Consider the following 18968-nt stretch of genomic DNA (forward strand, 5'->3'; position numbering starts at 1 on the left):
ATGTGGATAATAAGGAAAGGTCAATTAATCGTATAATAAAATCATAGAAAAATGTTGATAATGTAACATCGTACACGTACTTAGGTTTAACACATTGTTTAATCGGTTGGAAGTATGATTAGCTGCTTTCACAATATCTCTCACTATTTGATCTGTCCTACTCCTCGCGTTAAAATTCGAGAAAAGAATGAAATTGTGGTCAAGTTCAAATCCAGTCAGATATCTGGGCATGACTCTGGACAGAAGATTGACATGGAAATAGCATATCCTAGATAAAACCAAACAACTCAAAGCAAAATTTTAAAAATTCTACTGGCTCATCGGCCGACGTTCCAATTTCAGCACGCAAAGTAAAATTATACTATACAAAGCCATATTAAAACCTGTTTGGAACTATGGGGAACAGCAAGTAATTCCAACATGGAAATTCTTCAACGATTCCAATCGAAAACCTTAATATCCCTAATAGATGCACCTTAGTACGTCACCAACGAAACGATACATCACGACCTCAAGATACCCACAGTCAAAGAAGAAATATCAAAATTCAGCAATAGACATAGCACAAGAGTTAACAACCACCGAAACCTTCTAATTACTCAACTACTTGACACGTCGGAACAGATCCGCAGGCTGAAAAGACATTACACCTTAGACCTAAGCACTAGATTCGAATAGAATCAAACATACTATAAACACTTATTAATCATGTCATAGTACCACGTCAGATAAATTTACTTAAAATTCTCTAACGAGAATTGATTGTAAAATAAACGCAAATAAAAAAAAAGTTCAAATGACCTCTGATAACGCGGAACTTCGGTTAAATAGGACTCGAATAAGCGAGACTCCACTCTAAACCGTGAAAAATTAAATAATAATATATCGAATTTAAAAATTCGCTCTATATAAATTATCTTGGAATTTTATCATATGCAACGTACAAGGTATAATCTGTGCAGTTTTGCTATAAGCAATTTTAAATTTCCTATGAATGTGCATAAACATTCGCGGTTTCGTGATGAATCGACTGTCCGAATTAGGAAGAACGATAGAACGCGCCGTTTAACGACCCGATGGCCTGCAAAGGGCATCCGTGCCAATTATCTTTCCTTCACGGAGATGCGTTTTAATCGCCTGCTCTGGCTTCTCCATGGAATTAACAGACGTTGCACTGCACGCCAGGCCGATTCAATTATTCGACCTCGTAAACACTGCGCTCCTGTCCAATGAACGTTCAACTACTTTACAAGATTTGTTATTGTTACCTCGATGTCACGAACACACGCTGCTCTTCGCGTATTCCTGCGATAATTAACTGGAAATCTTTCTACCTGATTGATCGCCCCTTTCCATCTATCAAGTGCGCAACTCTCTCAAAAGTCTGACAGTTACAAAAGTCGATAAACTTATAACGGGGAATAAGACGAATGCGTACAGCGAAAGAGAGATAAAGTTACGAAAATCAGAATTTATTTCCTCCTACGGTTATCGTTAGTTATCGATATTGTGTTCTTTTAATTTGTATATAATATTAAATACTAATAATACAAATAATAATAATATTACGTAATAATAATATACATAAATAATTTGAAGAAGAAAATTAGAAAGGACGCTCTTTAGTAGCATACAATTTTTCTAATTGTAGGCGAATGTAATAAGAACTGCAGTATGCGAACTACTTAATGTTAATTGTTAGAGCATTGAGAAATTAATGATCGTTGATATTCTAATATTATCGATCCGTACACTTTCATCTATATGAAATGTTCATTACTCAAAGTACCTGGAAATAAGATATTATAGATAGCAGAAGATGGGCATCGTGTTAATTAGTTGCTAAACTTAGAAAACTGCTGCGAAATATTTCTAATTATAGATACATCTTATCGAAATTAAGTTCTATAGTTAATGAGTGTGATAAATTAGAAAAAATTTTCCACGATTAATTCTTCTAATATAGAATATGTAGTTAATTATATTATTTATATTAATATAATATAATATAATATAATATAATATAATTTATATTATAATTAATTATATAATTATAAGTTAATCTAATGACAGATAAAGAAATTGATGTTTCAATGCCATTGTGATGCGTCGTTTCTAAATAAGTGAAGCGTCAGATTGAATTTTAAGCTTCAATTTTATGCTATTAAGAAGCCTTAAAAATATTTTGTATATGTTCCAAGGAAAGAAGTCTTCTTTCTAGAAGAAAATTTTTCTTCCAAACAATTTATCGTTTCCCTGTAATTTCCTGTTTTGTAGAAAGTACGTATTACTTATATTCGTTAAAAGTAACAAACTCTTCGCTTGAAACTTACATGCGTACGAAACGTACGTATTTCGTAGAATATACGAAATATATGTACGTAATAAGCATAAGATATTCTTATTGGAATAACAGCAGTGTAAAGGAGTCTAACAGAGTACAGTTTTTGAAATGTCTCATCTTTATTATATAGGATATGATATTGTTTAATTTTGATAACGAATTAACAAAGAAAAGCGATTCTATAAAGCAAAATTCTTCTCAGTCAGAATTTTGTACCCCGAAATCTGTTCCGCCAAGGGGCTCAGTGGTCTAGGGGTATGATTCACGCTTTGGGTGCGAGAGGTCCCGGGTTCGAATCCCGGCTGAGCCCGCCTAATTTTTCGCAATCTTTTTGCAAAAATATATTTTTTACATACAACATTCTCTATAAACATAAGAATCGTCCTCATAATATTTTCAGAAGTAAAGTTGAAAGAAACAATCAAAATTATGTTGAGATGATGTCTTTCTTCTTTTATACGTACGTTTATATTTACTTATAAATATTTTTCTTGTAGTTGGATTGTTTTGATATAAGTAGGTAACACGTGTAAAGAATAATTTAGAAAATAATCGAATTTTTTAGTACGAGCTTCACCTTATGGTGAAAGTATAGCAAAGAACGAACAGAACGGCTCAGTGGTCTAGGGGTATGATTCTCGCTTTGGGTGCGAGAGGTCCCGGGTTCAAATCCCGGCTGAGCCCACTTTTTTTTCGCGAATTTTTTTTTATTTTTGTTATAGATCGTTCTTTTAATAGCTTTGTAATATTTCTATTTTTTTTTTTCAGAATTCCGTATATTTTCTCAAAACATCGAAATGAATTCGTAACATGTGCGTTTTTTAACGATCAATAACAATAATCAAGCAGCTCCTCTCACATGTTTCGTGCTTTTCTAGGAATTTTATTCGCCAAAGAAATGAATACTTTACAATTTTGATATAAATATTTACGGTATTAAATTCGCATTTAATTCTTACTTCATTTTTCTATAGATACTTTCTAATTTCCAGAATATTTCCAAGACATATGACTTTGAACGTTTTAATCTGACCATATGTAACAATAATAAAATAATATAATAATATTATAGAATAATTATTATAATAATATAAAATATTATAGAAGCAATAAAAATAATAAAATAATAATAGAATACAATTTCTACGCTAATACGATTCCATGGCGATAAACATAGAATACACCCAATTGCTTAAGAATCATGAATTAATCGTCACCGAGTATATTTTCCTTCAAACGAAACAAATAAATGTAAAAATGTCAGAGAACCTGTTAAATTTCAAATGATCGTCGAACGTGATGTTTCTTTTATCCGACAACGCTCGGATCGTTGTCGTAGACAAAGCGCCATTGTCACTCGTTAATATTATTATCAACTCATTGAGAATCAGTATCGTCCTGTTGTGCGGGTGCAATTGACTAAAAGCATTGTTGTTTATCTATTATTCCAGGCCCAGCACCATGGCGGCTGAGGAGGGTGCGCTGAGTGGCGGACTCGGGGCGAAATTAAAATGTCCAACCCCTATATCACGCTTGAGGGTGGAGAAGATCGAGGGTGGTCTCATGGTAGCTGGGGTTGTAATAGCTGCGAACTGCCAGATTGCTCTTCCGGCATTCGGCTTTCTCTTCATGCTCGTCGGCGCTGTGCTCACTGGTTTGTATCTTCCTCATTGTTTCCACCCACTCAACTACCTACATAATATCGATATTCTATATTTGCCAACATTGTACTCTGCTTCCAATTGTCTGCTAATATCGGGACAAAGTGACGAACGACAGATCCTTGACCGTTGTTAACGATTTCGTGAAAATGTCCTCGTACCAAACGAACCAGCTGCACGCCAACATGCCACAACTACTCGTTCGTATCGAGCATCGATTAGAATTGTTTCGCTTGCCGAGCAGCAAGAAACGGTTGAACGCTTTTAACCTAATAGATGTTTGCTCTTGTAGTTAAAGAAACAGCGTGAGATTCTGTCCTACAATTCCGTCGAATATACGGCGCCTCGCGAAGGTATTTTACGAATATATCGAATGCGTTGTATGAAACTTTTTAAAAATTTCCTGATTACTGTAACGAGACGCGACTATCTTGATTATAATAGGAACATTTGAAAGCGAACAGAAAATGCATACTGAAGTTACAAGACATTTATTGTGAATATATATAGACTTATTGATATTTCATACAATTTGAATAGTATTCAAGTTCATTTATACAGTTCTTAAACATTTATTTATTAGCAACAATTAGCACCAAATAGTCTCTATACATATGGTGGCTTATTAATACACCGATTAATGAGCTGTTGAAACTCTTTGGTGATTTTTGCGAAGTGTATGCTTCCAATAAATATCTCGCAATTTTTATATGCATTTTCAGATTCATTCAGATTCTACCAACGTAATCTCGATAGTCGTATCTCGTTACAGTGCTAATGAAATTTCAAAATTCTACAATATGTATAATATGTTGTAAAAATTGTATAATACGAACATAAAATGTTTCTAGGAACGTTCGAATAGTTTCGTAAGCCACTGCATCCGACGTTAAAACATCTTTTGAATTGATGATTTACCCGGCATCGATAGTTTAATGAATATTTTTGAAGAAGCAACGAGTTACATCGATCGATGCATCAAAAAGTACATCGCTACACACAATACACAATATACATCGGTATACACAATAACAACGAGATTGTTTCTTAGTAACAGAATATTCTTTCGATAACAAGCAGGAAAATAAGGATGCATAAGAACGAAACATTTTCTTTTCAAGAGGATATTAAGCTGTTGTCGTGTTATCGATCGCGAAAACGTCGAGAACCTTAGACAAAGATTTTTCTTAAACTTATTCTGATAAGAGGAAACAGCGAACATTCACAAGCAAATGACTGTGTTGCAACGTCTTCTTCTTCGCCGTGACTTCTCCAATTCGTAGTATAATATTCACGTTGTTAGTTTTTTCATAGATCTCGAAACCCAAACGTTTCAACGTCTCTTTGTTCTTTTCGCGTTGCTCTTACGTTTCGTGCTTTCCATGTTCTTTCAATTGAAATTTTAACAGTTGTTAAATTCTCGTCACGTAATCGCCTCTTTTGTTTGATTGCTTTTATGTTCTCATCTAATTTTACTGGAATCAACGAGCGCTTATTAAACTCTACGGAAGATAAAAATATCGATGTTCAATAGGAACAAATGAAATTTCCTGCTCTGAATACATTATTTTAATACATATCGATATTCGATTTTCTTTGACTGCTTGATTATTCTCTCGTGCATTATGTAATATTCGTATCGTTTGAAAATGATATTTCAAACGTGCTCTTATCTTCCAGAAAAAGTATTCCAGTTTAAAGTCCAAATTCATTCGTTTCGAACTTTTTCCCACAGTTTGCTTGTTTTCATACGTGAAAATGTATCGAGCAATTATTGCTTATGACTAGACTGATTTTTATTCATTTCTGGCAAATTTGAAGGTGTAAAATTGTGCAAAATCTACGTGATATAAAAAATCGTATCAAATATGCAAAATATGGTGGTTTGTGTAACATTTCATAGGTAAAACAATTTTCCACAGAGACTCTATTTTTCAAATTATTTCAGAAATCCGAGTTTGCATAAAAATCTGCTGTTTACTGACGACATTAATATTCAGTGCAGTAAGCAGTCGATATAATGAAGACCAAACAAATGCATGCGTAATAAACTTGCGTAAGCGATAGATCGGTATCTTGAACTCGTAATTCAATGCAAAATAATTGTTGCACCGTGGCGAAGAGTGGCTTGGTACTTTCCATTTTGGAGAAAGTGCACAGGATGCACATTCTCGAATTATACGAGAAAGTTGACGAATACATCGATATACGTATATCACTGTTACTATAAGCAGTAGATTCATACAATACGCAAATACGAATATTATGCGCGTACAATAAAAATATTTTTTCCATGCATCAATATTTATCAATATTTATATTTCTTAGCCGATTGTTTACAATCACATCAATCGCTATAGTAGGCTATTAACGACTCAGTGGAAGTTGTAGATTGAAATAATTAGTTATAATTAGTCGAAGTAATAATTATAGCGTCATAATTTCTCGGCAAGATTAGTCTGTTTTGAAAATGTTAACAATCGTAACGTTTAATTAAAGCGTTTTAGTTTGAAATCTTTTACGCTGGTGGAATTACTATTAAATTATGATTTAACAGTAGCAAATTTGTTGCGGTCTAAGATGAGATATGATGCACAGTAGGTTTCGTGTTACATAACACTGCAAATTATAGAGCGCGTCTTCAGAGAACTATGGTTAGATTAACATTATGTCTATCATGATTCTCGACATTCTGTTTCAAGAAATGATCAAAGATTAACTTGTTTTGAGAGAATTAGACGTAAGCACAAGCTATGGGTTAGGAGCCAGAATGTTCAACCAAACACGTAGGAGCTGCAACTTTATATTTCATTCTCTCCAAAAAGCTGCATTTCCAATTTCTCTGAAAATAACTGAATCTCTGAAATCAGAAGTATAAAGTATTTTTTTATATATTTAATTTAAGGTATAACGTTGGATTACTGTGAACAGTATGTGTGTGTGTGTGTGTGACTGCAAAAATTTAATTATATTTATTGTAAATGTTGCTTGATGCATGAATTGTGGTATGAGTGGGAGAGAGACACGACAACCATTTTATTTAAATGTGGGTGGACAGCGATATTTTGCCTTTTTTTTTTATTTTGTTTGGTTAGTTACAGTCACTTTTCAAAGAGTAATTCATAGAGGGATAGGCTTGCTTTCTTCAACAAAAAATAAATAAAATAAAATAATAATTGTTAAAAGAATTATTATATCTAATAATTTTTCGTTATATTATATCTATTTTATTTAGTTATATTATATTTAACGTCTTCGAACGTTTCGTTCTTCTTAAATTTTAAAATTGTGGGAAGAGTTCAGGTTTGTAGGAATATTTGTTCTTACATTTCGTATAAATGTACCATGCACATGTGTACAGGTATGTAAAAGTTTTCTACGCAAATTTTTTTCCCAGCCTTTGGTTTACTTTATAGTTTGCTTGCTGAACTTGGCTTCTTTTTGTTTGAACGTTTGCAATAGTAGCGAAGTTTGTTTTCAGAAGGGAAAGAGAATGTAACATTTTCAGATAAAAGTGACATTTGTTTTTCTTGCTTTAGCACACTGCACCCACTTCAAAAGAGTGTAATAAAGTTTTATCGTTACTGTGTATATTTTCGTACGTGTTATATTGGACGTAAATAGTCATTCATGCAAACTTTTCTCGTGGCTCGAGTTCCGAAAGCACAACTCGCAACGCGTACAACTGTGAAACAGATTGCAGCTCAAGACGTATCTGATTTTTACACGGAAATGAACTTTTCCTTGAATCTTGAAACAAGGAAACCATCACAGGAAATTGCACCAACTTCCGCCAGCATTTTTTATGCTGTACATCTCATAAACAGTTAAGCTGTTAGTTCTTAGCATTTAATCGTAAATGGCAGATTTGTGAGAAAAATAGAAAAGATAAAGATACGATGTTCCGACTAGATATTTTAAGTTATAAATGATACTTGAGCGTTTTTAAATTGGTCGCTATAATTCCTTGAACATAATAATTAGAAAGAGATGTATATCAATGTTACATAATATAAATAAATAATATATTACAATATATTATAATGTACAATAAACTACGACAGGATAGTATCACTAAAATATAAAAACGCAAAATTTCTTCAGATTTTTAGCGAATTCAGAATCCAAAACTATAGAATTTTCCAAACAGTAAAAGTAATCATATCTTATAACAATGTTATTAACGTTGCTAAGTGCTCGTGTAATTTTTCTATTATTTTGTATTTTATGTACTTTGTGTCTTAATAATCCTATCATAATACATTGTAAGTCATTGAATTTATCTCATTAATAGTTTTCATATAACGCAAAGAAAATTATACGTAGCTGACAGTTAAAAAATATTCATGTTTTTTTCCATTACGCAAAAACCACGTGTGGAACATTAGAAAAATTGCTCGGTCTACCGTGAAGCTTCTATCTTGTTTATAAATTTATTACTCGTGGGAAAGTAGTGGGAATAAAAGTAGCTGACGAACCCTGTGTATATCGAAGCAGATAATGGCGCGATTTTCCTCCTCGATGAAGATAACGGCGCCAGAAAATTCTTTGCAAGATACCGGGGCGTGGAAAATTTAATTTTCGATATACGCCAGCCTGACGAGACCCTCGTAAATCAGTTGCCAGCCAGTCTAATGTATGCAGTGAAAATTCAGAACGAGTAATTCTAACGTCTAGCAACTTTCGAATGAATGTCGGTTTCTAATACATTTCGGATTATAATTCCATACGTGCGTGCAAGCTTGATTACATACTCTCTCGCGTAAACTGAGATTTATTATTCAACGTCTTTTTCAGTTGCTGTTTTGCAGCTTTCTATCGTAGACAGAGAAACGCGTATTACACGAAATAAATGCTTCTTTCATGAAAACAGATGCAGAGGAAAGCATCGCGTATTGATAACAGGAATATTTTTCTTTTTATATGGAAACGTTTATTTTGTCAGATTGCGTCTCTCTTTAATCTCGTGTAATGCAGCATAAAATTAATGAAAAGAATAAGATATATCTGCGGCCTAGAGATTCTTTAGAAGATTTAAAAGGACAGATAAGATCAGACACAGCTGTAAGCAGAAAATATTTCGCAATTCATGTCTCTTTAAACGATGATATGTACTTGAAGTATTTCGCGAACTAATTATTTCTCGATCGCTTACGTAAAACAATACAAGGAAAATATTGCAATTCTCAAATGCACATGCGTTGTGTATTGTGCTGCACCCACAAAAAGTTTGTGATCTTACAGATATGGTATTCTTTGGAATCATTCATCTTTCTCTTCCAACGTGTTTCTTGATTATATTTTAAGGAAGAGAATATGATACGTTTACGCTTACATGGACTAATGTGCATAATATCAATAAGGATGATTTAAAAAAGCAGATAAGCAAGAAAACATATTCTTTTTCGTTCTGTTGAATTATGTATTTTTACTTTTACATCCGCTCTTATTACGTCCGCTTATTATTATTATTATTATTCCTTCTTCGATGAGAAATACGATTTTTGGAAGCTTTTTCTATTTTCCTAATTTCTATAGGATTCTTTCGATAAAAATTCTTAATGGTATTATTAGAAAAATTTTTGAAATAAGCGATCAATTGAATTAGTATTCATGAAATTTCACCTTCTACTCTTCTTACTGATCTATCTTGGATGCATAAGTGTTTCATGAATAATCACATTCCATTCAGTTCAATTATTATATTGATATCGGTAACGTATGCTTCAATATTTGGTAATTATGGCTATTTAGATTTCATAAAAGAAGATACAGCTTAAAAGTATGTTTCGTTGCACATTAGCAAACTGAAAACGTGTTCTTCCTATCTTTTGTTGAACTGTATATATATACGCAATAAAAAATATATACAATATAAGTATAATAAATTATATATTATAAAATAACCAAGAAAAAAATATATATGTAATAATATAAATGCTTAGAGTAAATCAGACGATCGATTCTGGAAAATCAAGTTTATTTTGCGGATAATTAAATTAAATGCAATAACAGTTAAAAACAAATCTATTACAAATTTTACTTGGAAAATCCGTTTAATTAAAGTACCGTTTTTCTCTCATGATCCATTCTATTCACCAAATGACTGTCGGTAAAACAAAAGAAAAGTAGAAAACGTCGATTGACGCGTAGTTTAGATTCTGTAGAATTTACATATATATGTCGAATCATCTTTTGAAAACGGGTCGTGTGATGAGTCTTGCTGCGAGTTGTCCATAGTTGTCTTATGCCAGATGATGTTTGTTTATGGGAATGTATTACAAAAGTTAACAAGTGATATCGATGATAGAGTGCTCGAGATGTCTATGACGATGAATTTAGGTTTGATAACGAATACATGGTCAACGGGATGACGATTGCGATTAGGAACTCGATGTACGTGTTCACTGGGCTAGTCGAACTTATCAGACTGCACCTCAGTCCAAGTGGAACTGCCCTTATATACTCCTCTCCGTATTCCTCAGGTCAATCACTGTTTTTAAGGAGAGTTATCTAATTACTTTATACCTCTGTTAGGTATACATCCCTCCCGTGACTGTGGCTACGTTCAGTGACCCATTATGTCACTTCGAGCCCAAGCCCACTGTCATAAATCTCGGATAATCATAATTGACTTAACTCATAAACAGCTATTTCGCAGTTTTATTGTTGAAGTACGACTATAATAAAAAGTCTGGACTAAAGTATTGGGGACCTTGCCAAATATTCATCTCCGACATGTATATTTTTTCTAATGTTCTTCAATTCCATTGTTACTATTCTAAAGTTAACGTTTTATTCGTTTATTATATACATTTCTTAAAGATAACCCTAATATCTTCAGATAACTAATTACCTGTTCGCAATATTTGATCATTATCATGCTACATGATCGGTACGTTAATCCGATGAAGTTAGTTCGTAAACTCCAGGTTAAGCTAAACTTGAGGTTAAGTAATAGCTGTGGGGCATACATAACGCGAATAGCAGTCTTCCTCGAAGCCATATTGTCATTACATCATGAAACGAACGTAAGGAAGTATAATTCAACTCTTTCTCGACGTGTCGTGTCAAGTTTGCTCGTTACGTAAACTGTGTATGTTAATGTACAATGCAACGTCTACACATTTCATTCAATTCTCATGCCTTTTTAACGAGCGCAAGGTAAAAAGTCGATGGTTTTAGTTGTAAATATATTTTCTCGACTTTGTCAACAAATACAAAAAACGAACGCAACTTTGCTTTTTCTGAGACATCTGTCGATTGTCGGTGATGTAAGATGAAGCGTCTCGTGTAACATCGATATTTACCTTAGAACGTTTCCATACTGCAACTCATAAAATTAAGCAGAAGCTCTACAACAAATTTTGTTTCTCAAACAGAATTCAATCTGATGACTTACGAGTGCATTGATGTAACTGTTGCAGGAAAATGTGATTATGAAAGGACAGGTTGTTAAAGTACACCGTGTACTTGCTTCTGTTCGTTACGCTTCGTATATTAGGCGATTCATCTGCATATTAAAATCTCCTTTTTAGCCATTGAGTAACGTGAAAGGGACAAAAAGTGAATTTTCTATTATTTTCTCTATAGCACATACCGAAAATAATGCACTGACAAAATTTATAAAATTGCGAATGCATTGGTATCTGTTGAAGAACAGTGTGACTATTAAGGTACGACACTTCCCTCCGTGTGTTATACTTCATATATTACGTGTGCACTTCATCTACTTCATATTAAAGTTTTTCTTTTAGCCATCGAGTGGCATGGAGGCTATAAAATCTTCAAAAATGTACTTGTCATATTTTCCCAGATTATGTAACAACTCTATGTTATTAGTAAATTTGTGAAATATTTTTATAAAAATTGATTCAGTTAGAATAGAATGGAATAGAATTATTTATGCTACAAGATACAATAGAATATTAACCTTGCAGCCTGCACGTAAGCAACTAACAAAATAGACATAAACTTACTCATAAACAAAGACGCATACGTAATAAATAAATCTTAACAATAACATCTACTTATGTGTACAGTGTTGTGAATAATCATAAATTCGACACGTTTACTGTGTTATTTTGTCGATATTTTCAAGAAACTACTGATCGTGACTGGATATGTTAAAAGATAAATTGAACGCTATAGAATTTTCTTAAGGGAAATAGAAGACAAAGGGACAGTTTTTTAACGAGACGATGCTCCTATTCGTACAAACGCAACTACAGCAAAGTGGTTCACAATTTTGGGATAGAATTATTACGATGACCAGCATTGAGTGCTGATCGAGCACCTGTGGGCAATTTTAGCGAGAAAATTTTACGATCGGAAGAAGCCAGCTATTAAAAAAAGTATTGTGAAGCTTGGGAAAAAAATAAAATCCGCGTGGGCGGATATTCGAAAGGAAACTTTAAATAGGTTAGTGGATAGTGTACCTAACGTATTGGTAGAAGCAATCAAAAATAGAGAAAAATTCACTAAATATTTAACGAAAACGTAATAAAATTAACGTTGAGTTTATACTTCTTCATAGCCAAAGAGAACAATTTTCAGAGAAGATTTCATTTCTTCCAGACCTCGGAAGAAGAGAATTTTTGTTTCTTGTATCTTCAGTTTCGCTTTATATTATAATACCAAGTTGTATAAACGATTTCCTCGAACTCGCTTTCGATATCACGAAAAATCTAACAACAGGTTTCAGTTTATAATTATTCACGGTATTGTTCATCTGTATCTTAAATTACTCTCTGTTTTCTCAATTCAATTCTCCTCCCCTTCGACATAACTATATCATTTAATAATATATCGTTTTCATTACAATCGAATAAAACAAGCTTAATTACATATAATAATATAATTAATAATTAAGCTTCGAAGCTTCCAAAATTCCCCTCTATATTCAGACAATAAAATAAAAATTTCAATTTCATCGAGAGACGATTACTCCGCAGGTGGAGTTAATTTTAGCAGACGCCTAGACGTCAATATCGAGGGTTAATCAACGTCTCAACAGAGAGACGGCTTTTGCGAAATGGACAAACACGTAGGAACTAGGAAACACGCGTTATATAGCATAATGGAAACGTTTACCATTCCAAGCTCGGTATTCTCCGATGATCTGACGGAAGCCTCTGTCGCATTCGCGGAATTCGATTAGTTATGTCGAATAAGAAGCCTTGTTTCTAGGCTGAACTGGTAGTCGATGTTTGAACGGCCAAGTCATTGCGACTGATCGATTCGAAGGAAATTACTGCGTCGATCGAGTTACTCGGACGACGAATAAACGGTAGGCTTCTTATGAAAGAACAATCGAAGATTGTTCGTACGATCGACAAACATTAGCCGGAGGAAATTATACAGAAACGAGGAGTCGTTTCTTTTTTAACTACGAATTCTCGACCCTTATTATGCAATGCTGTTACAAGTCACAACGAAGCGACGCTGGCTACGTGCTGCTTCGTTTTTTCGTTTCAATGCAATCGATATGTCTTGAACGGATACGGCCACGTAATTCCTTTTTAATCCTTCATTCGTTTCCCGATCCACGCGAGCTTAACCTTCTACCAGAAGCCCTCTTTTCTGCTAAAACCTGATAGTAAATTGATCCCACTATAGTTTGCCTTGTTATCAAAGGATAATATTTTAAACTTTTCGTGCAGATAGACCGTGAACGTTGACGAAAATTCATATTTTTATAAATGCAGCCGAAGCAGCGAAATTTAAACAGAGATTCGTTCGTTGAACAGTATAAGCTGTGATCTCAATATTTTATGTATTTTTGATTATCGCGTGCACTCTGTGTATTTTTACATTTTCGAATTTTCTATAAATGTATAAATATCCGTAGTCTTATTTTATTTAATTATAAGTAATAATTACAAGTAAAGAGCTGTTAGTAATAAAAAGACGTTATCGATATAGCAATAGCAATTAAAAATTATGAAAAGTATAAAAAATATCGAAACATAGAGAGACACAATGAAGGTTGTGAATGTTTAAATAAAACACAGAAATATGTTTCTGTTTTATTTTACGTCGTACAATATCTGGATATTACACTTACAAAATTATTGTTTCTCGAACGATCAATGCTCCCTTTCTTTTATTTTTGCAATAGCCAATTTGAATTAACTTAATTTATGAATTTCACGTTCTAAATAATTACAATTTACTTACAACATTTTCTGTAATTCTAATTTTTATCGTTGTACTGGTATTTTAACGTGAGCTTTCACGTTGATCAATGTTAAATGCTGAGAATTATTAAAAATATAAAATTCTATTGGCTTTAATATTTTCTGTATCGGCTTAAGGATATTTCTCCTTAAAAATGCTCATCCTATGATAAATTACGTAGCTATAACACGACGATTAATAATAGCAATTGGTATGGCGCGTTTAACGAGTTTTAGTTTTCTATTTAAATTCTATTACTTTGTCTTTGTCAATATACATAACTAATGGAGATACTTATTTGCATCGCAAATGATCAGTAGGTTTCAAGAGGATCGATTTGCCTATGCCAACCCGGCATCTTATAAATAAAATATGTAGATGATTTATTACGCGCCCGTATAATTCAGAATTAATTAGCCGTTAACAGTCGTGCATAACTAGCTTACTATTTCTTTTTCTGCTTCTTGTTGCTGTTTAAAATTTATTTCATTTTATCAGATCGCGCATTTCCATATACGAATACTCCTCATCGAAACCACATCAGGAAACACATATTGAAATCATATGTCGAAAAATCGTCTGTGATGTAATTTATGACAAAGGAAGTGACTTTGCACGGTCTACCGAGTTTCGACATAAAATAGTCAGTTGTGCAATGAGCTTGTTCGACTTTGATACATTTCGAAAAATATTACAGGAACTTACGCTTGTATTTCAATCATTTAATGACAGCAACGGAGAAGCAGGAGAAAAAACGAATATTACGACTATTTGATATAAAAGTATCACTTCTTATTCTGTAGATCAGATTACAGACTTTTCTCGTGGCAGAGTAGAAATACTGGATTTAGGATTATGTATTTAACACTAGAACTATGGATGGTTAACACGAAGCTACTATTACCAAAACCAGTGAAAATGACTGGTCTTTGAAAAATACGTACATAATAATAGAATATTTTTATATTTATTGATTTATTACTTTCTTACGGAAGCAATTCCATGTTATGTAGTACATTGTTGGTATTATTAATCCATCTGGGATCCCTAAATGAAGGTTGACACATTTATAAAATTGTAGAACCAGTCATTTTGGCTGGTGTGGTATTTCTAGCGTTAGCATCTAGCGATCTAGCGATCGATCCGGAATTTTCCTGATAACTAATATCACCATATCGAATGATACGCAGTAAAAATTTTCAAAACGTGTGACAAGTTGTACAAAACGAGGAAAATAAAATTCATTATATTATTCTTTTAGTTATCGTTGCGAAAGTCATTACATCATCGCGGAAAAAAATATAACACGAAGTAGGAATTTTAAAATGAAATTGACTGGTGTGGTAGTCTAGTGTTAATTATGATTAAATATTTAATATGATTATCATTGCGATGATTAAACATAGTTGAATATTTATTTATAGCGAACATATCGGATTCAAAGATGTTAGAACAAGTCGATGTAATTGGTAAATCGTATGTAGCTTAATTATCAGCTTTTGAGATTGCACGTGGATAGGACAGTCGCGTGAGTCGAGTCCAAGTTGTACGTACACGCACAATAAATAACAAATATTCTCCTTTTCTTTTTTGCAAAATTTCCCCAACTCTCTTCAATTCTATTAATCCTGGGCAAAAAACGTGCGTAAATTTTTTGATAAAACGACGAAATCTTTGAAGCTATGGAGTGGATGTGCTCCTAATCCATTTACAAAACCAAGTCTACGATAAATATTCTTTTTTTCGCATAAATTTCTCCAACTCTCTTCAACTCTATTAATCCTGGAAAAGAAATGGACGTAAGTTTTTTGATAAAATGACGAAATCTTTGAAGCTATGGAGTAGATGAGCTCCTAATCCATTTACAAAACCAAGTGTACGATAAATATTCTTTTTTTCACATAAATTTCCCCAACTCTCTTCAACTCTATTAATCCTGGGAAAAAAAACGTGTGTAAATTTTTTGATAAAACGACGAAATCTTTGAAGCTATGGAGTAGATGAGCTACCTGATCTATTTACAAAACCAAGTGTACGATGCTGATAAAAGACGCATCTAAAGTTTTTAATAAAACAACGAAATGTCCAAAGTTGCTAGTAAACGAGTTGCTTAACACGTTGGTCGCCACGTCACCTATATCTATGTGACGGGTATAGTTCCGTGGGAGCCCCGTCTCCCAAGTATGGATGACACTCTTCTTGATCGAGCTAATTAAATATACGATATTATATAAAGGATATACAACATAAAAATATTAAAAACACATTTTACCATACTTTTTATTAATTTATATTCTGGATAAAATATTACATTATGCTATATCGCATGGTATTTGTTAAAACATTCCAAACACACTTGGGGTGATTGTGGGAACTTTGAACAATAGTTGTAGACTTCGTCATCGCTACTTTCCTCACTTTCAAATATATTTTTACGCTGTTTACTGAACATTTTGAGGAGGAAAAAATCACTGATGTACGTCTCACAAGTATGCTTCTCGACTAAATGAAAGATCCGAGATATCTGCCGTGAGATCTCTTATACTGGAAACCCCCTTTAGCTGGAAAGCTTATCGCTTTCTCCATTTCAGAACTAAATGATCTTTTCTTTAGAATGAATCGAAGGCGATAAACAATGAATTTCCGCTTGTCGCTCTATTACGTTCTGCGTATGGTCGGATTTGGACCCCGCAGGAAACTTAGCCGATTCACGCTGGGCGACGAACGTGTTAATGCATTTGCAAAGATTAATTTGACAGAATAATGCACACGTGCATCGATTACCTAGATCTCGCACAGTGATTGCCAACGTTTCGTTGAAGAAATATCGAACTCGCTACGCAACCTAGTGATACAAAGAAAAATTGTCCAAGTATCATGTAGGTAGAGAAAGTGTCTTTGTCTCACGAGCGACGTTTTCGATTAGATTCTTCGATGTTATCCGAAGAAATCGCCGTAACACGGATAATTGAAGAATCCTCTTCGACATCTCGCAGCACCATGGACGATCTATCAGCTGAATTACCATTTTAATGGAATTTTGAGGTAAAGCGCACTTTCAAGCTGCGCGAAAGAACAACCGAGCAGACGCACGAATATTTGCTCAACTCTCTGAAACTGAGCAGCTTGGAAATTGAAATCTTGCTTCTTGATACACGGCTAAGAGGGCTGTTGAGATTCGCGTCACGCAGCCTTTATCTTCGCTTCAGAATCTATCGGCCATTTTGCTCGGCTCGTTACGGTACACCATTTGAGAACCACTATTCTTTGAGGTGATCGAACTCGGTGATGGCAATGCAGCGTTTATGTCATGAAGAAGGAGAGGGCAATGAAGAAGAAGAAGAAGAAGGAGAAGGAGCAGAAGAAGAAGCAGAGAAAGAAAGACTCACTAACGGGCAACAGCTGGTCGTTTACTTGTTTGGCCACGGTTTCTCGGATACGGGTCCGGACCGTTGTTACCAACCGATTTATCAAAACCGGTCAGTCCTTCCAACCTCTTTCGCCATTCTTTTTCTTGCCTCTGGCTCCGTCGATGAGACCGGTCCTGTAGCCCATTTCCCTTTCGTTCCTCGCCATTTGCTTCTTTTACGCTCGCCAACCGGCTACTTTACATGTTGGATCACGTATCGGGAAATTTCTTATTTTTCACCAGCTATCGAGGTCTAAGGTTGACAGGTTTCTTCGAAACAATGCGCAAGTAGCTTTCAGCTAAATCTCACACTGGTAAAAGTTGCATGTTTTCTCGTCTCAGTTGCATTTATATGGAGTTCGTTGAGACTACGCGAAGCTGATTTTCATAAAGTTTTCAGAAACGTTCTTAAAATGGTCGAAAAAGAAGCTAGGAGATTTTTTATTCACTTCAGCTCGAGCCCACGAAGGTTTCGCGTTGACGAGTTGCTTTGCTGCAACGTGCAAGTAAATGGTTTGCTGTAAGATCAGAAAATGGTAAAACGTTACTTTCATCTTAATATTTGTATAGAATTTGGAGGACTGGTCTTCGTAAATTTTCAAAATACATAGTTTCTTTCTCGAGATGGTCAAGGGAAAGGCTAAAAACTTTTACTTGATTCGATTTAAACTACTTTAGTTTCTTAGAAATTGCACTATTCTTAGTTGCACTTTTAAAATATCTTTTTGGTTTCTATTTTTTCTTATCCACCTTTTACTCTAATCTCTATATTTTATCATACAATTGCAGTTTAAGTCGTTAAAAATCATCTTGACCAGGTTGTATTGTGGAACGAAAATTTTAAGCTTCGAGGGGAACAGCCCGAGAGATCGTTGCTCTGTTGCATGTGTACATACTCTACCTAAAAATATAAGTTTTACGAGTTCTACTTTCTCATAGGATCTACCATTGATATTATTAATTTTAGTTTACAATCTATTTTAAATACCCAGAGGCTCAATATTGTTTTACAAGTAATATTTGTTCCATTATTATTTGCCTTGATATTTGCTCTTGCTTTTCTTTCATAATCGAAGCGAAAAGAAATATTTTGTTATGCAGCAAATTGATGAATGAAATTCATAAAAGTGACATATTAATGTCCGTAAGACACATAATGGTACATTTCGAACAGGCAAGTGTCTGGCTACTTTCGAACGTTAATACACGTAATAAGCGTTTTTAAACTTTAAACGATTTTTTCAATCGCTACAAGCAGTTTCTCGCCTGCCTACGCGTTCCAATCTGCATACAAATTTCGCGTATAATGAAATCGAGAAGGAGTTAAGTTACGTATGCCTCGTTCGTTTCTTCTCTGTCTTCCGAGTTTCTTCCC

At 33.9% G+C, this 18968-nt stretch overlaps 1 protein-coding gene and 2 non-coding genes across 10 annotated transcripts in view; all 3 read left to right on the top strand.

The window, feature by feature from the left end:
* LOC139986847 (uncharacterized) overlaps nucleotides 1-18968 on the top strand; it is a 209557-nt gene that overhangs the window by 65876 nt on the left and 124713 nt on the right. For all 8 annotated transcript variants that reach the window (XM_072002517.1, XM_072002523.1, XM_072002521.1 and 5 more), the window contains one exon: nucleotides 3796-3998. In XM_072002517.1, coding sequence (XP_071858618.1) covers nucleotides 3796-3998 — 203 coding nt within the window. The remainder of the gene's footprint in view (nucleotides 1-3795; nucleotides 3999-18968) is intronic.
* Nucleotides 2583-2654, top strand: Trnap-ugg (transfer RNA proline (anticodon UGG)). Its single transcript has one exon. It is a non-coding gene; the product is annotated as a tRNA-Pro (tRNA).
* Trnap-ugg (transfer RNA proline (anticodon UGG)) lies at nucleotides 2957-3028 on the top strand. Its single transcript has one exon. It is a non-coding gene; the product is annotated as a tRNA-Pro (tRNA).

Source organism: Bombus fervidus, chromosome 4 (assembly GCF_041682495.2).
Source record: "Bombus fervidus isolate BK054 chromosome 4, iyBomFerv1, whole genome shotgun sequence".
Classification (NCBI taxonomy): Eukaryota; Metazoa; Arthropoda; class Insecta; order Hymenoptera; family Apidae; genus Bombus; species Bombus fervidus.